Raw genomic sequence first — 24,040 nt, 5'->3', positions numbered from 1 at the left:
TATTCGGAAATCAAAGCATCCTACCGTCTGGAGGAAGAGTGGAGAGAATCAAAAGGTGTTTCAAATCCAGTGAAGTTGGCCAGTGTTGGGTGCTATGTTATCTGCTTATGTTGGTGGTGGTTGGCCCACTGTGTTTTATCGAGTCAGCCATCTACCAGAGCACTTCATGTTTCCATCTACAGAACGCTTTATGTGGATGCCGATTTTCTTTTCTCCACCAGAAGTTTGCTTCTGCCCACAATCCCAAAACTGCTACCAAATGGTGTTTTGACCATGTTGTTAGTGTCCTTTATTGGCCAGCTAGCTGAAAGAGACTATATGGGGTATTGTCAAGAGGAAGATGAGAAAGATCCAACCCAAAAATACAGATCAGCTGCTATCATAGGGGCAGTAAATCATCCTAAAATGTAAAGTTAATCAATATTAAACATTAATTTAGCTTCTGTGACTTGTGTCATATTTTAGGAAGTGTGTTAACTTCTAGGTGGAAGGGAGTTTGGTTACAGTTTACATCAAACTGGTCCTCTTTTGGTGTCAACAGAGTATTGAAATTAAAACATCTGTCTGCAGTCTGTTGGTTTGATAGATCAGAGTGGATCCACTGACCCAAAGTTTACTTTGGAAAATTAATATGTACATCAAAAGATTTAACAATTATTATTTTTTGTTTGTTTCTATGTTTTTCATCTCGCCCTCTTACCCAAACCTTATAGATTAATTACTTGACGTACAGCGGACAAAATATTATAATTATTTTTCGGTGTGGGTGTTATCTGTGTCCTGCGGGTGGCATGGTGGTGGTTTCCTGGTTTAAACGACCACCAGCTGTTTGAGGCCTTTCTGTGTGGAGGTTGCATGTTCTCAGCGGGGTCTCTATGAGTATTCTGGCTTCCTCCCACAGTCCAAAGACATGCATGTTAACCGGTGATTCTAAATTGTCTGTAGGTATGAATGGTTGTGTCTCTGTGTCACCTTGTTACAAGCTTGTGAGCCTGTCCAGTGTGCACCCTGACTCTTTCCCTGTGGCAGCTGGGATAGACTCCAGCCCCAGAATTGGATGTGTAAGTGGAAGAAGATTGATGGATGCAATGAGTGTTTTGGAAGTGCTTGTCTTGTAGACACAGACTAGAGTAAAAGTTGCTGCTTTGCTGGTGAAAGCACAACAAGAAACAGAGTCTTAATTTCTTCTTAATATGAGTAAAAGTGTTTGATTGGCTGTGCAGATGCAAAACAATCAAACCTTGGGAAAACAGTGAATGAGATAAAATAGCAGCATTAAACACAAGGCCAGCTTCGCCCAACTTTAAGCTTAGCAGGGTGGCTCTGTGGAATCTCACAACTGGGGTGCAGCGGCGCTCCCCCCTTCCCTGCCTGGGAACAATGTGGATGCAGAGTACTTCAGTTTATATATTCAGTGTAGCATGTATGCTTTGACTATTTTACCACCTTTTGTCTCGGCTAGATTTCTTTATTAATCATAACATGTGTTCTCACTTTGATTCCACACACATGCCATAATTTGATTCGTTACATTGTTATCTTTTTTCTTTTTAGTTTTGTCAATACAACATCACTTCAAATATTGTATTTTTTTAAATTAATGATAGATATGCCAAACAAATCATAGGATTAGTTGTTTTCTCATACTGTACCCTCCTATAGTACAAGAAAATGTCTGATTCAAAAATATTGGCCCTGTTCAAATTAGCTTTTTTATTAATTTTTAAAGCCACTGGTTGATCTGATTTATCTGACACATTGAAGCTTTAACTTTGTACTTTGTTTTAAGAGTCTTTTTTTCAGTTATTATACATGTAGTGAATATAAAGGGCATACAGAACAAAGGAGGTTGAAGAGGGAAACATTTTCCTGTCAGATTATGATGCACACAGAGACACTGTCCATCTTTGAAACACAGAGAATCACAAACTGAGGTTTCATCTAATCTAATCAAATCTATTCAGCTCCTGTTGTGCTCCTCATATCTATGCAATCTAAATGCAAGAACAGCTGCTTAATCAATGTGTGGCGCATTCAAACATGCGTGCGGCGTACAGGCTTGTGTCTTTGCCGTCGCACATACGTACACACAAACCATCTTTGATTTATAATCAACAAAATCAGCCACAACACTTCTGTCTAATTAAATCGAGTTTGTTCCAGTTGTAGAATTCACATTTATTCAATTTTGATGTAAGAACAGCTGTTCAATCAAGCACACGGGCACTCACACACGCTAACACGCCCTGTTCACACAGTGAATCCCCAGGAGATCCTAAATAGGTGTATCCATCTCAAAGCACCTGCCAACACACATAGCCAGAAGTCTCTCGACAAACAGCCTAGGGGAAATAATTCCAAAAGTTCCCTCTACCATTGCTCACTTCCTCCGGTGCACTTGTTCCACTAATTAATCAAACATATTGCTGTGACCTAAAACCCATTTCCCATTTTTTTTTCTTCTCTTCCCCATTTCTGTCTGCTTCCATTTGTTGCCTTTCTTCATGCTTTTCATTTGCATGTCTAGTTATGTACAATATTTCTCTATTTTTTTTGCACGATTGCACTGATTAACCTTGCCTGTCACCGAAAACTTGACATAATTATTCCTCAGCTGGTATTTGATTAGGATCATTTTGATCAACAGATTTAAAATATCTAGTGCTTTTCTACAGCTTAAAATATATATTTATGACATATGACAGGATTAATATTTGGAAAGTTATGCAGTGTGAAACTAAAAGTACTTCCCATGCATACTTAGTCTGAATCAAAACTGACTCTGCTTTGTCTATTTGCAGGAGCCCCATCAGACTCAGTTTCCTAATGAGTGGCAGGAGAAGCTGAGCCAGTTTCAGAAGATGCTGGTGATTCGCTGTCTCAGGCCAGACAAAGTCAGTCCACATGGGGAATGATCTCTTTTTATAACCTTTTTTTCACATAAAACCTCTAAAACATTCCTTTAACTTGTCCTCAGATTGTTCCCGTGGTTCAGGAGTTTGTTTCAGACAAGTTGGGCCATCACTTCATTGAAGCACCACCCTTTAACTTAAGTAACACCTTTACAGATAGCCACTGTTGTGCCCCCCTTATCTTCATCCTTTCCCCTGGCTCCGACCCCATGGCGGCTTTGCTCAAGTTTGGAGATGAAAAGGTACAGAGACATTACAACTATAGCTGTCATCCTGCTGTGTGCATCAAACTGTAAATGAAACCAAAATTGCCTCTAACAATGAAAGAAATTCAATCTCAATATTTACTGGGTCTAAAAAAAAAAGAGAGAGAGAGAGAGAGAGAGAGAGAGAGAGACCTCAGTCAAAAAGCAGCTAAAAAATGAAGTGCACCACTCTTCTTATCTCTCAGGGCTTTACTGGTAACAAGCTGACGTCCCTCTCTTTGGGCCAAGGCCAAGGTCCTATTGCTATGCGCATGATTCAGACAGGCATTAACGAAGGCACCTGGGTGGTTCTGCAAAACTGCCACTTGGCCACTTCATGGATGTCAACACTGGAGAGAGTTTGTGAGGTGAGGACATGCGTTTTTTCAGTACACAGCAAGTTATATTGTTCCAATATATGCATGTATTTACTTGCTTTTTGCCTCTGTGAGCAGGGGCTGAACCCAGATACCACCCACCCAGACTTCAGGCTGTGGCTTACTAGCTACCCATCTCCCACATTCCCTGTGGCGGTGCTCCAGAATGGTGTTAAGATGACCAACGAGGCTCCAAAAGGTCTCCGCTCCAACATTGCACGTTCCTTCTTAATGGATCCCATCTCTGACCCAGAGTTTTTTGGCAGCTGCAGCAAGCCGGTCAGTATGCAAACATGTCTTGGTGGCTTGCTGTGCATGTCTACCATGGCTCCATCAGCGGGTGGATTTCAGGGTGTGTGTGTTTTAGCAGTGGGATACGAGCACCACTATTTATCTTAGATCACATCTTTCATCTGTTCCACCTCCCAGGCTGTGTTCAAGAAGCTATTGTATGGCTTGTGTTTCTTCCACGCCCTGACCCAAGAGAGGAGAAAGTTTGGACCTTTAGGCTGGAACATTCCATACGAGTTCAATGAGACTGACCTCCGGATCTCTGTACAGCAACTACACATGTTCCTGGAACAGTACCAGGTAGATGTTCTTGAATTGTTTCCATTCACGGGCAATTTTTTTGCTTACTGTGTTTTTCTCTCCAAAAAACATTGTATTTCATCGAGTGAACGCAAGCGTTTAACCAGTTACAAATTCCATGCGGTCTGGGATGTAGTGCTTTCATATAAACTTTACATAGAGCTGTATGAAGTGAGTTTATCTCACATGCAGACCCACATCCACGATGTACTCCTATATAGCTGTCAGCATCTAAGCTCATATTAAAAATTCTGGCTTTTACAACTACCGTCTGCTTTGCTCAAGTATTCCTTTTCATAAGCCATATTCAAAACCCCTCTTGACATTTTTCCACATACAGATAGCACTCCAATCCTCCACCATCCCCTCTTCCTGTGGAAAAAGCAGTAGGCATAAACTACTGAGGATCTTTTTGGAACGCAGTGACATTTTCAGCTTGTGGCTGAGTGTTGCTCAGTGCATTTTTAAGTGAAGTCCTCCTCAAGAAAATGCCAAACTGGCCACAACTTCACCCTTCTGCATCCTCACACGCTTTTTTGTGTGCGAATGCTGATTCTAAAGTGACAGGTGTGTCAGGTCACAGCATTATAACCCCCTGACAAATACTGTGTATGTCCCCTCAGTGCTTCGAAATACTTCTAACCTGTTGTGGTTTTGAATGGGATAGTTTGGATGTTTTATGGTTTCTGGCAGTGGGCTGTAGTTGGATCCTCGGGTTCTGTGGATTGTGGGGTGGGGTCTTTGTTCATCCGGCTTGTTTTACAGCTGTTAAGGAATTTTTGCATTGTGACAGAGCAAATTGCTCTGCTGAAGAAGCTTCTACCATGAGGTAGAAGTCAAAGTAATGTCTGCATGAATGCCATAAGTTTCCCATCGTTTTGTTTCATTTTGCAACGAAAAAAAACGATCACTTCACCTGTCAGAGCTGGCAGATCTGTGTACATTGAAAATCAACTACCTCTCACTTACCTGCTGTTATGTTCTCTTATGAAATGAATGATTTATTGTGTTGTACAGGAAGTGCCGTTTGATGCCCTCTGTTACATGACCGGTGAGTGTAACTACGGCGGGCGAGTGACTGACGACTGGGACAGACGAACCCTGCGCACGATCCTCTCGATCTTTTACACCCCAAAGATCATCCAGGACCCTGGCTACACATTTGACCCCAGTGGGCTGTACTATGCACCAGCTGAGGGAGATGTAAGATATACAGAGTCTCAGATAAGATTTTTTTTTAAACGAATCACCTCTTTGGTTAAAGTCTGGCTGTAGGCAACAAAATAAGCACAGGATTTATGGTAATATGTCAATACCAGGGAAATGTTTTTGCAGTATTCATGATGCAGTCTCACTGATCTGAGTTGTAACTCTCTCCTTTAGTCACATTTAGTAACTTCTCGTTACTTTTATTATCTTCAAAATGTGTGTTTGGTGCCACAACAAAAACTCCATCTAACTCCTGTTTATGGACCAAATATAATATGTTTTTTATCAGGCACACTCCATTTCCAGGGACAATAACTGACTGCAAACCTCATGATCATATGCTCAGTTCAGACTTATGGTAGATGCACTACCGGTCAAAAGTTTGGACACACCTTCTCATTTAATGTTTTATTCTTTCTTTTTTTTAACTTTTTATATTGTAGATTCATACTGAAGATAGCTTCATGATGTGGTCTCCTAAAATGGTTTCACTTCACAGGTGTGCTGTGTCAGGGTTCATTTGTGGAATTTCTTGCTGCTTTGCTGGCGACACTGTTGGGGATTTAGTGAAATTTGAAGGCACACTGAACCAACATGGCTACCACAGCATCCTGCAGTGACGTGCCATCCTATCTGGTTTGTGTTTGGTTGGACTGTCATTTATTTTTCAACAGGTCACTGACCCCAAACTCAGCTCCAGGCTGTGTAAGGGCTATGTGACCAAGAAGGAGAGTGATGGAGTGCTGTGCCAGATGGCCTGGCCTCCACACTCACCTGACCTATCCCACCTAGGGTGAGATGGACCACAGAGTGAAGGCAAAAATGGCCAACAAGTGCTCAGCATCTGGGAGCTCCTTCAAGATTGTTGGAAAACCATTTCAGATGACTGCCTCATAAAGCTCAATGAGAAAATGCCAAGAGTGTGTGCAAAGCAGTAATTATAGAAAAATATAAAATGTGTTTTGAGCTATTTCACACTTTTTGTGTTCACTACATAATTCCATATGTGTTCATTCATAGTTTTGCAGATTCTCACTGAAGCAACAATGTAAATAGTCATGAAAATAAAGAAAAACCACGCAATGAAAAGGTTTGTCCAAACCTTTGACGAAATAATACAGTTCTTCTGTATTGTAAGAAGAACTGTAAGTGTATCTGTACCTGTAAGTGTTCCTTCAGCTTTAACCTCTTCACATGTTCTACTCCTCAGTATTTGCCTTGTTGTCACAATATGTCAACCAGGTTTAATTGCAGTCTGCTAAACTAGCAGATGCTGAGTTTGTTCATGCTGTTGAATTTTTGATATATAGTACAGCATAGGTATGTTATTCACTCGTGTTTTCATTCATATTCAAATATCAGTTACACAAAGCTGCTGGCAGTATCATTGCCTTAAAATTCAATAAAAGTAAACCTGGCAGTTTTTCAAGGAAGCATATTGCAGGACTCCTTTGCATTGTTGTTGAGCTACCTTTAAAAAGGCATTAACAGATAAAATGTGTGTAACAAGGCACAGCAGGAAGCCACCATCAGTGAGGGCTGATATATTTGTTAACACTAGTACAATCTATGGTGCACACCATTTTATTTGGCATTTAGTTCTCCAGCACTGCACCCCCCTCCAACCACATCTTTTATTCATGAAGACACATTTACATAGTCATTAAAATAAATGTCAGCAATCTAAGGAGCTGACTTGTTTTTCAGCGAGTGTTATTACTCGAGATGTTTCCTGATATTGCGTTAAAAAATCGTCCTCTTACTTCACTCGTCCCCTCTCCCTCTGTTTTCTGCATCTCTGTCGCAGTACGACAACTACATCGAATATACCAAGTCGCTGCCACTCAATCCGTCACCAGAAATTTTTGGCATGAACGCTAACGCAGATATCACCAAGGACCAGGCTGAGACTCAACTTCTGTTTGACAGCATCTTGCTTACACAGGTAACGCTACCTTGACCCTTGATAAGTCTGTATTGTATTGATCAGCTGTCACAGGAAGTTCAGACACACATGAGTAATCTTTTAGGAAAAATAAACGGGCATATCCAGGAGTACTTTGTAGAGACCTTTTTTTACTACCACAGAAATGGAAAAAAACACAGCACTGAGGCCAGACCTCGGCACAAATTTAAAAAAAGAAAGAGCCAGCAGTCTTTGGTTGCTTCCCAGGCCAAAGCGCCCCCTCTTGGCCAACATCCCAGATGCTCAGCTGGAATGACCCCACCCACTCTGACCCCGCAAATACATAACACACAAACAAACACAAAATAAACAGACCGGAATACATGCATGGGAACACATTTACCTAGGCACCAAAGTTATTTCTCCCATAAACACACACAGCATCGGTATGCCTCCTGTGGATCTGTTCTAAATATTTTATCGGCCTGCATTAAAATGCACCGTGCAGCATTAATTAAAAACAAAAAAAAAATCGAAATAAATATTGCAGTTGCTTTTAGAGAGACTTCTCAAAGAGCAACATTGTGCTTTGAGGCTGCAGAGACACAGTCACAGTGGCTTTGGTGGAGCTGTGTGATCCAGCATCATTATAGCTCAGCTTTGTTAGACGAGGTTAGCTTGTTCAGGATTATATATCTTACCGCTTCCCCGCTCCAGTCGATGTTTGATGGAAATCAAATGTGAGGGATTTTGCATCAAGGCCTACTCGAACATAAAAGAAGTGTGGCTTCTACTGCAAAGTGGAAAGGGGTTTTTATTTATCTGTGTATCCATTTATTTAAAGAACCACCACAGTGTCTTTGACTTCTGAAAAAATATTTCTCTATGCTAGAAGTTTTAAAGTGGATCGACACACAACACTAGAGAAGAATTCCACATTCAGCTCAGCATATATAGTGAAAGTGTATTTTTATAGCATCAGACCTGCGTTGCTACAAAGACAGAATTATCTCCACATGCATCGTGACTTCTAGATCTCAAGTTAAAATTAGAGCTCCGTGCAGTCTGGCATTTATTCGTATAAATTCCATTCAACAAGATTAATAATGGCTCCAGTCATGTGTGGACTTCATTAGCATCTAATACGATCTCATCAGTCTCAATGACCGATAAACAGGGAGACACTTCAAATGGAATGAAGCAGCTATTTATCATTCTCCTACTGTAACCCTGTTGCCATCAGCCAATGATTATCCATTACCGCTGGCTAGTGACTAAGCATCATATAGGTAAATGGTGCAAGTTGCACTAAGAAGAAAAGCGTAAGAATCACAGATTAGAGTGAATAATTATCACCATGAATGATCATTATAATTGTTGATAAGAGTGTGTCAAATTACTGCGTGGGAGAAATCGGGGGTAAAATGCAGTGAAGCCTTTCATCTCGCGCTGTATGATGAAATCCTGAGATTATACTTGCAGTGATTCCTCTGTGGACAGTGTTGCAGCTATAACCTGAGAAATGTGTACAAATTAAGAAAGAGAAGGTAAAATAAAATATAAAAACGTTGATATTCTGTGTCATTCCGTGTTCTTTTAGATGCATAAAATGTGAATCACTCAGGCACAAAGATGATGAAATATAAGCAAAGTCGAGTCAGAAGTCAGGCCCTCTTAGCATCAGGGTCTTTTCAGGATCAGAATAGCACTAGTGCAAATGAGTCTTTAAAAGAGAATACATAATTTGACAAGTCAAAGACAGCAAATGGTAATTTTCCCTAAAAAATATGAACTGTCAATCGATTGAGAACCCCACATCCTGCCTTCCCTTCTCATCAGCCCTCTGTCACTCTGTTGTGCTCTATGTCTCTGATCAGTCCCGCTCTTCAGGCGCAGATGCCAAATCCTCAGATGACATGGTCTTTGAAGTGGCAGCTGACATCCTCAGTAAGCTGCCTGAAGACTTTGACTTGGAGGCAGCAATGAGCCGCTTTCCTACCAGCTACAACCAGAGCATGAACACAGTGCTGGTGCAGGAGATGGGTCGCTTCAACAACCTGCTCGGCACGATCCGAGACTCTTGCATCAACATTCAGAAGGCCATAAAGGTACGTGGAGAAAGGGCTGGAATGTATCTGCAGTAAATTTGAAGAGTGTCTTTTTTTTTAAATCACTTTTCACAAGAGAAATATGAAAATATCAAGAATTAAGTGTCGTCACTTAGCAGCCATCTGAGCAAAAGCCTCTAACTAAATAACTGAAAGGAGAACCATAAGTCTTATTTCAGTGGTCATGGGATATAAAAACACTATTATGAATTACTTATAACTCACTTCAAAAAAGCAACACGATCAAAGTGTGTGGCTCACCCCACCAGAGCGCACAGAAAATGTGCTGGTTTACATTAAGGAGACTGTAAGATGAGAAAAAGTACTCCTGGCTAGAACTTTAGCATGATAACAGATATATCAGCAGCCGCACACTTGAAACTGTCATGAACTTCAACTGTGTACTTGCAAATGTACAAGATGACTGGATCATATGTTTCCCAGTTGGGCTCTGTGGTGGCTCTCTGGGAGACAGGTGAGACACTTGGCATTCAGGAGTTTTCCCATCACTTTCTATTGATCGTTTTGAGAGTGCCACGCCTCTCCTTTATACCGCCTCTGGGTAATACCTGACCTACCAGAGAGGGGAGTAAGCATTAAGTGTTTAAGTCTGGTCCAGGTCTCAGGAATCATTGTTGTCTGGATATTGTCCAAATGCCAAACGCTGTGTAATTGCAGTAAATTTGTTTAAGAAAAACAGTTACGCCAAATGATGAATCATCATTGATTTTACATTTCTGTTCAGTGAAAGTAATAATTCATGTGTGGACGCACATCTCTGCTGAATGATTATAGAGGAAACACTGGTAATGCATCCTCAGAAATCAGATACTATAAACATTCAGCAGAATACAGTTGGGTGCAACAACCTAATATACATCCTCTCTTTGTTAAACCAGGGAAAGTGTTGACATTATCCTGCATATAATTTTTGTCTACGTAAAAGTCTGTGTGTTACTGTTATTCATACAAGCAGTGTTGCTACAGTGGGGCAAAAAAGTATTTAGTCAGCCACCGATTGTGCAAGTTCCCCCACTTAAAATGATGACAGAGGTCAGTAATTTGCACCAAAGGTACACTTCAACTGTGAGAGACAGAATGTGAAAAAAAAATCCATGAATCCACATGGTAGGATTTGTAAAGAATTTATTCGTAAATTAGGGTGGAAAATAAGTATTTGGTCACCTCAAACAAGGAAAATCTCTGGCTCTCACAGACCTGTAACGTCTTCTGTAAGACGCTTTTCTGTCCCCCACTCGTTACCTGTATGAATGGCACCTGTTTGAACTCATCATCTGTATAAAAGACACCTGTCCACAGCCTCAAACAGTCAGACTCCAAACTCCGCCATGGCCAAGACCAAAGAGCTTTCGAAGGACACCAGGAAAAGTATTGTAGACCTGCACCAGACTGGGAAGAGTGAATCTACAATAGGCAAGCAGCTTGGTGTGAAAAAATCAACTGTGGAAGCAATCATCAGAAAATGGAAGACATACAAGACCACTGATAATCTCCCACGATCTGGGGCTCCACGCAAGATCTCATCCCGTGGGGTCAAAATGATCATGAGAACGGTGAGCAAAGATCCCAGAACCACACGGGGGGACCTGGTGAATGACCTGCAGAGAGCTGGGACCAAAGTAACAAAGGTCACCATCAGTAACACACTACAACGGCAGGGAATCAAATCCCGCAGTGCCAGACGTGTTCCGCTGCTGAAGCCAGTGCATGTCCAGGCCCGTCTGAAGTTTGCCAGAGAGCACATGGATGATACAGCAGAGGATTGGGAGAATGTCATGTGGTCAGATGAAACCAAAGTAGAACTTTTTGGTATAAACTCAACTCGTCGTGTTTGGAGGAAGAAGAATACTGAGTTGCATCCCAAGAACACCATACCTACTGTGAAGCATGGGGGTGGAAACATCATGCTATGGGGCTGTTTTTCTGCCAAGGGGACAGGACGACTGATCCGTGTTAAGGACAGAATGAATGGGGCCATGTATCGTGAGATTTTGAGCCAAAACCTCCTTCCATCAGTGAGATCTTTGAAGATGAAACGAGGCTGGGTCTTCCAACATGACAATGATCCAAAACACACCGCCCGGGCAACAAAGGAGTGGCTCCGTAAGAAGCATTTGAAAGTCCTGGAGTGGCCTAGCCAGTCTCCAGACCTCAACCCCATAGAAAATCTGTGGCGGGAGTTGAAAGTCCGTGTTGCTCGGCGACAGCCCCAAAACATCACTGCTCTCGAGAAGATCTGCATGGAGGAATGGGCCAAAATACCAGCTACTGTGTGTGCAAACCTGGTAAAGACCTATAGTAAACGTTTGACCTCTGTTATTGCCAACAAAGGTTATGTTACAAAGTATTGAGTTGTATTTTTGTTATTGACCAAATACTTATTTTCCACCCTGATTTACGAATAAATTCTTTACAAATCCTACCATGTGGATTCATGGATTTTTTTTTCCACATTCTGTCTCTCACAGTTGAAGTGTACCTCTGGTGCAAATTACTGACCTCTGTCATCATTTTAAGTGGGGGAACTTGCACAATCGGTGGCTGACTAAATACTTTTTTGCCCCACTGTAAATTATACAAGTATTACAGGAGTCTGAGCAGTTGCACTCCCAAATAAATTCTAACACCTTCATATAATTTTGATTAGTTATTTTATTCTTTTCTTAAATTGCGACAAACACACTTGGAAACTTGGAAACAGCATTCGATGATTGACTGTAATTAGACTAAATGAAATTAATAAAGCAAAGTTCCTCTGCATATAACTGCAGTCCTGTTGTTCAAAGGTTAGAAAAATAAGCCTAGACACTTGCGTGCTTGTCTTTGTAAGTTTAATGAACACATCTCTTTCTGAGATGTTCCATCGTCACCAGACTGAAGAGAAAGCCCAAGACTCACAAGGGGAACAAAGCACATCATAGTTCATTGTGGTATCAAAGGCCCCCCACAGAACAGTAAGAGTTCCCCATTACGCACCTGTCTGTCTCCTGCTAGCTTCAAAGAAAGTTAATCACATGTGTGTGATGTGTGGGTGTGTTTGTGTGCAGGGTCTCGTGGTGATGTCTGCAGAGCTGGAGGAGGTGGTCAGCAGCATCCTGAAGGGTCGCATCCCAGCCATGTGGATGAAGAAGTCCTACCCCAGCCTCAAATCATTAGGAAGCTACGTCAACGACTTCCTAGAGCGACTGACGTTCTTGCAGGTGACTAAAACAAGAGAACTGCATCAAATAAATTGGATTCTGGTCTGTTGACTGGAGTTTAGTTATAAGGATCTGACCATTTTGCTTTTTTTTTTTTGAGCCAAAAGTGAGCATACTTGGATGAGATGGTGGCTAGTGAGTTTGTTTAGGAAGCTGCATTTGAAAAGTGCACAGGTGTAACAGAGAAAGTAACATTTTACTTCCAGCCCATCTAAGTCCTTTACTGTGAATTAAGCTCATGAACTTACCAGATCAATGCATTAAAATTTTCCTACATGCAGCACAAGGCGATAAACATCACCAACAGGTTCAGATCAGCTCTTCAAGTTACAGGAGCGAGGCCTCGCAGACCGTGTTGTTCAGCCCTAATGTCGATCACTCACCAGGTTAAACTGGAAAAAATCTATGCCTACAGTTTTAATGGATGAAGGTCTAAAACTTTCGGAGAGCATCTTGGGGTTAGTATCTTGCCCAAGGATATTTGGCATGACTGGAGCAGACAGGGATTGAACCACCAGCCTTCCAATTAGTGGAGAACATGAGCTAAAGTCGTGCCTAAGTCAGGTATTATCACAGCACAAAATAAAAATAGTAAAGCTGATTAAAAATTAAATAACAACATAAAAATGTTTTAATAAGGTATTAACCGCATTTTTTACACATAAGTGTTATGGATGAAAAACTTAAGTCATTGCATACTTTTGCTGTATAACGATCTGCCTTAAGCTGTGCCACACTTGGCACACTTACACAAGAGTGCTTTATTCCACAGTGGCTTATCAACATGGAGGAGGCAGGGAGATCTGCTGTATTATGCATTTTAATCATGAGCAGAGTTGGCACTGGAAACACTTGCAGCCACATGACCTACCATGTGAGTCTGCAAAGTGAAGCGCTTCATCGAACAGTGCTGTCAGTTCCCACGGCAGAAATATCCTCCTCCTGTTAGTACCCACTCAAATGAAAAGAATACTGTGTGTGTGTGCATCCACTCGCAACTCCCTAAAAGTGAGCTGGAAAGTGCTGTGTTTCTTAACTGTGACTGCATGTTTGTTTAGGAGATGTTGGTAAAAATAATAACCCCTGTTAACATTTATGAATACAGAAATCAGTAAAAAAAAGGAGGAAAAATTTAACTTTTGACCCTACAGTGCAGGGATTTGGTGCTTTGTTGTTCTGTGAGAGGATTTTGCTGGTGTGGGTTGGGTCCACCTGCAAACCAGTACAAAGTTGCTCTAAAGATCATATTTATCATCTTTTCCAGGAGGACAATGCCCCCATCCCGACGGACGTGAGGGGTCTGTGATTGGATGAAATTGTGATCACTTTTGTTTCGGGGCTGGGGGTCGAAGGCTACAAGTGTTTTCTTATTCCTGTAGTGATTTCCTGAATTGGCAGGTTACATTTATTGTAATGCCACAGCACTAGCATGTGGCATGCTAGTGCATGCTAGTGCTGTGCCTCAGTGTGTGTCGCTTGATTTGTGGTCCAGACTGAAACATCTCAGGGATCAAGTGAAGAATTCAGTTTTAACATTACAATCTGTCATTTAAATAACATATGTGCTGTAATTCCTTTTGTTTGTATAAATCAGGAATTATCACAGGTTAAATTAGCAGCTCAACATAATATTAAACATATTGTACTTTAGTTACCTGCAGTGTGTAATGTTGACATGGACTTTCTTGTTCTTCTGTGCATTTATTTTTTGACTTGCTTTTCCTCACTGACTGTTTTGACTCTAAATGTCTTCTTTTCCTCTGTGTGTGTTCAGGAATGGTACGACAAGGGCGTGCCTGCTGTATTTTGGATATCAGGATTCTTCTTCACCCAAGCCTTTCTCACAGGCAGCCAGCAGAACTACGCCAGGAAGCACACCATCCCTATCGATTTGCTGGGCTTTGACTTCGAGGTCCTGGATGACAGACAGTACAATCAGCCTCCAGCGGATGGTAGGATGCTGCTAGGAGAAAGAAAACAGCAGATAGGATGAGGGAGCGTGGCCTTGGGTTAATAGTGTAAGCAGGGTATTAGGACAGGTTTTCTAAAGGCCCCTCTCATTAAATGAGGGTAAATAAAAGATACGGGGAAGATGGAGAGCACTTTTAGTAGGAAGGAATCTGAGAGATGAAAGAGGGGAATTCAAAATGAGGTTTCAAAGCAGAGAGCGAAATGAGAGGAACACAAGTGGTGGGTGTAGGAGAAGAAACAAACAGATGAAAGTGACACAAGGCTGACTGAATACGAGAGAAGCAAAGTATAAAGTGAAAAAGTAAGTTAAAGTAAAGCATCCCTGCCTCTCTCTTACATGCGGGCCTGCATCAGCCCCTTGCTGTGCCTCCAGCTCCGCTGTGAGATTCTCAGTCAAAGTCTCACATAAAGTCTCATCCTCAATCAGCTCCCTGCTGGGCCCCCACCAAGCTAACACAAGCTATACTGCCAAGCTACAAATCTGACAGTGTGTTTGTGCATTTGGGTGTGTCATACTGTAGGGGTGCCAACATCTAGTTATCTCTAAGTCATGCCCCCTTTTCCAGCCTATTAGAGGAAGAGCCTGCTGCACTCTGCAAACAAGCAGAGGTCAGTTCAGCTTAATTCATGTAGAAATGTGTTTGTCCAAATCTGCAGTTTGTAGAAGGTAAGGTTTTAATATCACAGTAAGAATGAATTGTGTGTGTTTGTGTCAGGTGTGTACATCAGAGGTCTGTTCCTTGATGGGGCGCGCTGGGACAGAAAGACCAAACGTCTTGCTGAGTCCTATCCCAAAGTGCTGCACGACTCCATGCCTGTGGTGAGCAATCGGCATTGCGTTCATGTTGGTCCTCACCTTTTATTTCTAATAATTTTGTGCTTTTTATTGAATTTTTTGCAGCTGTTGTGAGCCCTCACAAATAAAGCGCATCCTTATGGAGTTTTTCAGGGCTGATAAACAGATTAAGCTCTGTTTAAAAACTGTTTTCTGATGTCACAGCCTAAAGGCATCATTTAGTTTTCACTCAGCACTATTTTCTATTCCAGATTTAAGCACCAGTGTCAAGGCAAAAAATCATGATGTGTATGGCAGAATAAGAGGAAAAAGGCATTATTTGTAACCAGCTGATAATTCAGTAGAAAAAAAGCCCACAAAACTTTGAAATGACTGGATTTGAAAGGCCTCGGTTGGAAGGTAAACGCTGCAGCGCGTGTGTGAAACTGGCTTATGAATGCCTTCCTGGTGAGGCCCCATGCAGAAACACGTAGAGAGAAGCGTGTTGGTTTATACTTTATATTACAGCTTGTGGATTTGAAAGCTCATTGTGGGCACTGTTAAATGAATTTGTGGAGCTGATAGCAAAACACTGCAGGCACCTGGTCCAAAAAGGCCCCAAAAAGCCGTGTTGCATAACAAATTCTTACATAAAGTTTGCAGGGAGGAGGTTTATTGATTGTGCTTGTGTGAATCCCTCTGGCCATCAGAAAGAAAAAGTTTTTAATTGTTGCGTTGCTCGTAAACCCCAGTGCGACAGCTCTTACTTAAGAAGGGACAAATACTGCAAAGGAAGCGAGCAGCAGCCGCTGCGGGTGTAGCTGCTGCTTCACCCAGGAGGATGTTCTCTGGACTCGGCTGCAGCCTCAGCACTATTTTACATTCTGCCTGCAGGACACTTGTCTCCTTCCCATCCTTTTATTAATTAGCAGGGCATGCTGTGGCATATGAAAGCAGAGTGATGGAAGTAAGAGCCGGTGGCTCAGAGCAGCCACTGATCAAGTTTTCCTTACGGTTTGAATCTTTTCCATTCTCTCTTCTTCACAATGCAGTCAGCGCCTATGAATTATGCACGAGACTGACTTTTTTTTAATATTCAGACAGTTCAGGGCAAGTTATTAACAGAATCAGTTCTTGACAAGAGCGGAACTTAATTAAAAATGTGTTTATTATTTGTGGGGAGAGAAAAAAGCAGCACAACAGAGGCTGCCGCGCCTGCCTTTGAAATGCAAATCTTCGCTGAGGCGCCCGTTATGGAACCAGATGAGCAGTTTTTCAGGCTGCAAGTCTACAAACAGTTTTTGTTTTTTGGGTTTTTAAAGATGTTTTTTGGAGTGGCCCAGTTTATCCCTTTTGCATAACCAAGACTTCTTAATAGCCCAAGGGAGCTCTTGCTCGTTAATGCTATTGTTTTATAAGTTTGTCCCCAAAGTTCCAATTTGTAAGTTAATGTTTGGATAACAAATCGAGAGCCAGGTTAGTTTCCACTGCAGCGAATGCTTATCGCTCCATCCTGACCTCTGAACCCCTTTGAAGACACCCACGCCCATCACAGTGCATTTATCCTGCAATCAGGGCTGTTTCCTTTTGTGTGTCATCAGCGGAGGCGAAGCAAACCCCCAAAGCCAGCTGAATTATTCCACCAGTCAAATCTTATGAAAGGAAAACAACCTCTACACAACCACGGCTGCTTTCCAAACTCTAAACAGATCACACCCCAACACTTTGAGGTGCGACCACCCCATCCCGTCCCCTCTGTAACACTCTGTGCTTCTCTCTGTCAGATGTGGTTGAAGCCCATGAAGCGAGGCGACATTCCTGAGAGGATGTGTTATCTGGCGCCCGTCTACAAGACGAGCGAGCGACGTGGCACCCTGTCCACCACTGGACACTCCACCAATTATGTCATCGCCATGACACTCAACTCCAACGTTCCTGCGGAGCACTGGATCAGAAGAGGGGTCGCTCTACTCTGCCAGCTCAGCTCGTAGTCTCAGCTTTGGCTTACGTCTGGATTTGTTTTACACTCTGACGTGTAATTAAAAAAAATCGGGAACAGAAACCGACGCAGGCTCTCTGGGCTTTTTTTCAGAATGTTACAAACCTGCAACGCCAAAAAATGACACCAATAATCATCCACAAAACACACAAGAGCACGTGTCGTACACAACGTCAGTGCCACGATGCATCAGCTGGACGACATCAGTGAGGCTGGTCGAGCTCCTGTAAAGGACCTCTTCACGCTGCACTGGATAATAACACAAACCACAATCTTCTCCTAAACGTAACCAAGCTTATTATAGTTAAATAAAACTACAACCAGATATCAAAAATAAACATTAGTTAACTGTTGTGAATTTGGAAAACTAAAATGACTTAAAATATGGAGGTAATACATTTGGTTTTAGTACCAGTTAAAACATTAAAACTTGCTGATGAGGGGCTGATGGACACATTTCTTCAGGCTTTGAGTGTCTACAAGACCAAGAAGACATATGCCCTCCACACAATATCATAATCATTACAAAGTCTGACAGTGATCTAACAGAATAAAAACTAAACTCAGCATGGTTCTGCCGGAGGTTTCTTACTGTTAAAAGGAAGTTCTTCCCACAGTCGCCAAAGTTCTTGCTCATAATGAGTGATACTGTTGGGTTTTCTCTGCAAGTATTATTCTAGGGTTTACTTTACAATATGAAGTGTCTTGAGGCGACCGTTGTGATTTGCCGCTGTGAAACTAAAATTGAATTGAAAATTGAAAACTGTAATAACACTGAACGTCAAAAAGTCGTTTCTTAACACCGAAACTTGACCAGTGAAAACCAGCAAATCCACCATAGAGACAAAAGCTGCACTCATACTTGTTTAACCTTAATTTACTTCACTGTCACCCCTCAAACCTCCTGATCTCAACTCCTTATGGGATTCTTAGCCCCAATAGTCCTGATCCAGATACCTGACACTGTGCAATAGCAGCATCGGACAGATACATGCGAACCCTGGAATAAAATCACAGCTTTTCTAATGAACAGGGCATTGACTCAGCTGCACAGTCTGTTTGGTTTCTTCACAGATCCATCTTCTGGGTCACTCATTTACAAACCAGCTTCAGCAGATAAAGTGAGGGGAGGATTGGCAGGAGTGCTGCCAACAGGGTTTCTCAGCTCTCTTCCGCCAATTTGTGCCGGTGTGGATAAATGTGAGAGCCAGAGCGCAGTTTGACGGGTTTAACAAGCAATTATTACGCATTAGCTCGAGCAGATGTTCAGGTGATATATGTAAGAAGGAAACTGTGGTGGACAGAAGGTCTGTGGACTACATCTGCCAATCACCGGTGAATTTGTTGTGGTAAATATAAGAGACAGGCACCGAGGGGCAAGATTATGGCAGAACCATCAAAGATCAGGAGTCCACGAAGTGTCCAGAGTTTATTTTCCTTCTGTAGGGGAGAATGTACAGACAGGCAAAAAGCAAGGATATCACATTTTGCATTTTATATCCAGGTCACTAAACAAATATACACAGAGCAAAGCAAATATGATCATGGTCTTTCTGCCTGAGAAACAGTGAGGAAACTTTGGGCGATGTGTCACAAAGTCTTACTGAGCACTCGACAGGGCGGTAAATGTTTAAATTATTTAAAAAAAGAAAACAGTCTCTATTGGAGGAAAACAATCAAATAGATGTAAACTTATATTTTAAAAAGGGGGAAATAATAAGCTTCATTTGATTCTGAATTAAAATACATTCAGGTCCCATTGCACTAAAATTCCATGTGAACATAAGATGAAATAATAAAACACTTGTACAAAGAATAACCGTGCAGATAATAAGACGACTGTGGTCACGACATAATCTGCTTCAAAATAATAATAAAAAAAAAAAAAAAAAAAAAAAAAAGGCTTGTAACACCGTCACAATACACCCTGGACAACCTCCCATGATCTTCACACAGTTCATTTAAAAAGGAACAAAAGTTTTCACCGTTTTTACTCTTGCAGTACAAAGAATAAAAACACCCAACACGTCTGTACCGCTTCACTCATGATTCAGTCAGATCGGTGAGACTCATGACGATTTACAGCCAGTTAAGACAGACGATGGATGTCACACAGTGACAGGATAACTGAAGTCTGCGTGCTCCAGCAGCTGAAGCCAGGATTGGTAGCTTTAGCATGTGAGCCACAGAGCAGCCAATGGAATGTCGGGGTGGGCGGGATGATGGGTGGCATCAAGCACCAGCCGCTGAAAATCCACACTGTGGCAGGTTTGGGCACAGCCAGCACAGTGACTACACATGGTTGGAAAAATACTCCCATTAAATAACCTTTGTGCTGTGGATCGATAACCTGGTTAATCGATTACTAGAAGTGCTGGGATGTTTAGAAGCACTGGAGTGTACTGCTCTTTGCGTCATCTGTCACAGATTGTCAGGAATTCATTCTTCAAACAACACTTTTAGCAGGAAGAATTTTTAGCTTCAACTTTTAGCTGCACAACAAGTGACGCTAGACAGACCTCATGTATTTACAGATGTATGTCTCATCAGTGAAGATGAGACAACTGAACCTCCTACCATAACTACAGACCAGTTTGGTCCAATGGGACAAAGCACCTTTCATGAACTCAAAGAGGCACCCTAAATAAAAATCGAGTAAACTACAACACTTGTTATGAAGATAAAAATAAGTTTAATTCACATTTTGAAGTCGGTGACTCTCAAAGAGGCCTAAGTAAGAAGCGTTCTCATTTAGCTGGAGATAGTTAGACCCTTACAGAACAAAGTTGGCTGGACGTTTGCAGCATTTGGTTCCCAAAGTAGACAAAAGGAAAACACTGATTACTGTAAATGCTAGTGTGTAAAGGCTTTGGCAGCTGTTAGCAGCAGCTGTCAGTAACCCTTTTCAGACACGCTTTAAAAAAAAAAAAAACAACAACAACTTTCATTTACAGGATCTGAATGTTCCCAATTTAGTTTTTAGATGCACTCCATACAGACATATTTTGATGACTTTAGTCACATTGGCTTTGCGTGTATTTGCATCTACTCCCACTAAGAAACATTTGGGTTGGCGGTCTGATGCTTGCTGGTGGGAAACGGCCACGTTGTGACGGTGGCGTCATGTTACATCCCACCAGCAGCAGTAAAAACATTAAAAATCTCTAAAAACAGTTTTTGTCTCAATTATAACATAACTATTCAAAGCACTGAAGAAGAAGAAACCTATGTTTGAATTACAGAATACTCTCACTTGTTACCTATCCCATGTCTGAAAAGGGCTACTACAAACTACAAAGGTTTAGTAGTCTTAAAAAAAAATTAGGCGGTAAAACATAATTCTAAGGGCAAAACTAAAGTTAATGGCAGCAAAAATAAAATAAAAACTGAGTAATTAAGACAATCTCCTACACACAAACAGCTGAATTCTTTTCTGTTTTGATACTGCAGCTTAAAACTGTCAGCGTGTTTTGCAGGTGAAGCAACACCAGCTAAAATAGTTTATTCCACATGTAGCAGCCAGGTGGGGCCGGGCCGGGCGTCGCTTTTAGGGCACTGTGCGATGCAGCTGTGGAGCTGCTCCAGTGGCCGGGGCTTGGCACGACGGCGTTTGATACACGACGTGATCACATAAGACAGCGACGATGGATGGCAGGTGAAACACACACCACAGATGTACGCAGCACAGCTGACAGGACACAGCACAGAGGGGATGAGAGACGAGGACACGGGGAGGTGTACGACGACAACACACTAACAACAGGTGATGATGGATAGGCGGCGAGCTGCTGAGCCGTGACAGCTGCCTCTCTGTATGAACACACGCCCTGCACCACCTCACTATCTACATTATTTTATTCTTTTAAACGTTCAGAACAGAGGAGGTGTATCCTGGTTGGGGCATAGCTTTGCTCCTCCGTCACTCTGCCTCTTTATGTTTCACGGGGAGCAGACAGATTGGAACTGATGGAGGAGAAGTGATGGAGGAGCAGAGTATAAACACCACTACCAGAGTCATGAGATATGCATAAGCTACCGCAGCATGTTTGGAATGGAGGCACAGGCCATGAACGAGACACGTTGCATGCAAGACCGGGCCGTTACATTGCAAACAGAGCAAGTGAAGGCCAAGAACAACACTGATACATCCAGCTCTCCCCTCCTTCTGCTTCCTCTGTCCTCCACTAGAAGCCAAAATCGAAAACAATGCGGTCTTCGAAGATGGCGATGAGCAGCATGATGCCGAACCCAGTCAGCATGCCCAGGTTCTGCAGGATAAAGTGTCCCAGCTGGCACCGCTTGTGGTCCTCACTGTCCCCGTGAAGCATTTCTGGCAGCTATAAAAGAGACAAAGTAACCAGTTGGGATAAGACTCAGACTTTCTGGGATTAGCATTGCAGATCAGGAGGCAACGAGAATACGAGCGACTGCCCGTGTGTGGGAGAGGAGACGGAGTCGGGGGACAATTATCACTCTGGGGCTGTGGAGCACGCTCAGCCAACTCACCATATCCACCAGAGCCACATAAAGGAACATGCCAGCTGTGATGGCGAAGATCCAGTTGGTGACACTGTGCGTGTACTGGCCCACCGCGGTGCCAATCAGCATGCCAACGTAGGCCATGAGGGCGGACAGCAGATTGTAGACAATAGCCTGCTTCACCGACATCCCGGCTTTCAGCAGCACCGCAAAGTCACCTGTTGGCCAGAAGACACACTGGTTTAAACAACACACACAGTGTGTGTGTGTGTGTGTGTGTGTGTGTGTGTGTGTGTGTGTGTGTTTATATATATGTGTGGTAAAAGCAGAATGACAGCTGTATGTCTGACTTCTGTTTACCGTCTGAAGAGTGACATGCTCTTTGTGGAGTACGAACTCCTCGGTGAGCAGCGAGGCTCACTTCATGTAGTTTTATTTATTTTTCCGGTTTATTCCATGACTCACTTTGCCTTCAGTGATGAGGTGAGCTTGTTCTAAACAAACCTTCCCACACGCATCCAACCACCACCACTTTCTGTCTTCACATAGGTGGAGGAAAAAAAACCCAGAGCCGCACTTCATATACTTATGATTACATATGCATGCAGTAGCCTCTCTACCCTCTTCAATCATCGCCGGGGCCAAATGCGAGAAGAGGCCCGAGTCTCAGCGGAAACGCCCTGGATTTGGAGAGAGAGATGAATACTGAGAAGGGGGGTGGCCTACATTTCCTGCGCCGTGTAACAAGCGGCCTCTTTTCCTCGCTAATTACCACAATGAATATATTACCACTCTGCTCTCATCCATCAATCAACCCCGGAGAAAAGAGGAGAGAACTTAACAGAGACGGTCCACGCACACCTCGCTTCACTGGCATTTTTTTTGTCAGCCCCCCTCTTCAACTTTTCCTACTTCCCCCTCCTGTTCCAAACCGTCAGACACTCAGACACGCCTGCTGCCGCCTCATCTACCGCAATTAACACACCCATCACTGCCAATTAGTTTCACTCTGGGTGGTTAAAGAACCCTTATAATCATCATCTTTTCCATCCAGCTGCCAGTCGGGGGACAGTCTTTGTGTTGAGGAGGAGCTGAGAGGTGCACTTGTCAAACTGCTGCGTTTGTCTGACAAGCTGCCCGACGGGAGTGAAGGCACGACAGCGAGCGCTGCTGAAGAAACGGGCACCGAATCAACAGGAAATGTGAAATTACGCGGGGACAAAGGGACCGAGCTCGCATATCTCCACATACCGCTCGAGACGGTGCTGCAGCAGTTAGCCATCTGGAAACTTAAAATAGAGAAAGGATTTTTAAAAATGTGTTCTTTCTTTCTTTATTTATTTTTATATATATATATATATATATATATATATATATATATATATATATATATATATATATATATATATATAGAAAGAGATCTATCTAGACATCTATATAGAGATATAGATAGATCTATCTCTCTAGATATAGATATGGAGATGGATATATATGCTGATTTTTTTATTTTTGCAGACGGTCATTAACTGGTACTTTCTGCTAAGCGCTTTAATATTACAGACTCAAAAGCCTGTTTCTTCTCCTTTACTCATTTCCCCTCTAAAACACAACAATAAGAGAACAGGGTGCTCTTGATCAACACAAGGGGAGGGGGCAGCCAGACAAACCTAGGTTATTATTCACCAGTTCACACGCAGCGGTAATTGACACTAGTCTATTCATCAAGAACACAAACGAGGCAATGACGCTGCAGCACAATGAGACACATCATCAGTACTGATCTGCTGTGGACGGGCCCATTGTCTGTCTTCTTTGCCCCATCCTCTTCCTCTCTCTATAAACAAACCGGCAGAGGAGAGCACTGCGGCGTTATTTACAAAAAAACAAGCATGCCTGAACAAAGCTGTTCACTGCTGCTGAATCACACGGCTCCTCAGAGGAGGATAGCTGAATGCAAACGAGAGCACCGGCAGCTGTATTGAACAGCGTGTGCCAGGCTCAGTATATCATCTGCTCTGACAGATATTGGCGAATCATCTCAGTGCCGTCGTGTGAAAGCCATTAATTTACAAAAAACCCAGCATTTTTCTGGAGTGAAGAGCACAGCGCTGATTATTGACGCCACTGGTTTTTTAACAAGTTTCAAGGGACGGAGGGTCGCGAGACTCGCTCTGATTCAAGTTTCAGTTCAAGTAAGACGAGAGCTTTTCAGCACGAGGCGGTGATTTAGACGCTGATTATCATTAC

The 24,040-nt window shown here is 42.5% G+C and overlaps 2 protein-coding genes across 11 annotated transcripts in view; one reads left to right on the top strand and one right to left on the bottom strand.

Annotated features, from left to right (window-relative positions):
- Positions 1-17,377, top strand: part of dnah7 (dynein, axonemal, heavy chain 7) — an 85,140-nt gene extending 67,763 nt beyond the window's left edge. For 2 of the 3 annotated variants that reach the window (XM_085249785.1, XM_085249784.1), the window contains 12 exons: positions 2,802-2,894; positions 2,978-3,154; positions 3,364-3,525; positions 3,613-3,813; positions 3,964-4,125; positions 5,143-5,328; positions 7,142-7,279; positions 9,118-9,348; positions 12,417-12,569; positions 14,344-14,521; positions 15,257-15,360; positions 17,100-17,377. In XM_085249785.1, the coding sequence (XP_085105911.1) occupies positions 2,802-2,894; positions 2,978-3,154; positions 3,364-3,525; positions 3,613-3,813; positions 3,964-4,125; positions 5,143-5,328; positions 7,142-7,279; positions 9,118-9,348; positions 12,417-12,569; positions 14,344-14,521; positions 15,257-15,360; positions 17,100-17,306 (1,992 nt within the window). In that variant the 3' untranslated portion in view covers positions 17,307-17,377. Of the gene's footprint in view, positions 1-2,801; positions 2,895-2,977; positions 3,155-3,363; positions 3,526-3,612; positions 3,814-3,963; positions 4,126-5,142; positions 5,329-7,141; positions 7,280-9,117; positions 9,349-12,416; positions 12,570-14,343; positions 14,522-15,256; positions 15,361-17,099 lie in introns of those variants that run through there. The other variant, XR_014888986.1, reaches the window with a different exon arrangement.
- Positions 17,378-18,730: 1,353 nt separating this feature from the next.
- The window catches only part of slc39a10 (solute carrier family 39 member 10), a 35,765-nt gene continuing 30,455 nt past the window's right edge, over positions 18,731-24,040 (bottom strand). For all 8 annotated transcript variants that reach the window (XM_085248866.1, XM_085248873.1, XM_085248867.1 and 5 more), the window contains 2 exons: positions 21,821-22,011; positions 18,731-21,651 (listed from right to left, as the gene is read on the bottom strand). In XM_085248866.1, the coding sequence (XP_085104992.1) occupies positions 21,499-21,651; positions 21,821-22,011 (344 nt within the window). In that variant the 3' untranslated portion in view covers positions 18,731-21,498. The remainder of the gene's footprint in view (positions 21,652-21,820; positions 22,012-24,040) is intronic.

Source organism: Mchenga conophoros, linkage group LG16 (assembly GCF_057382185.1).
Source record: "Mchenga conophoros isolate Kocher_MC1m ecotype Shallow Benthic linkage group LG16, M_conophoros_male_GT1.1, whole genome shotgun sequence".
Taxonomy (NCBI): Eukaryota; Metazoa; Chordata; class Actinopteri; order Cichliformes; family Cichlidae; genus Mchenga; species Mchenga conophoros.
Note: the sequence above shows the minus strand (reverse complement) of the source record. Positions and strands in the feature narration are given on the sequence as shown.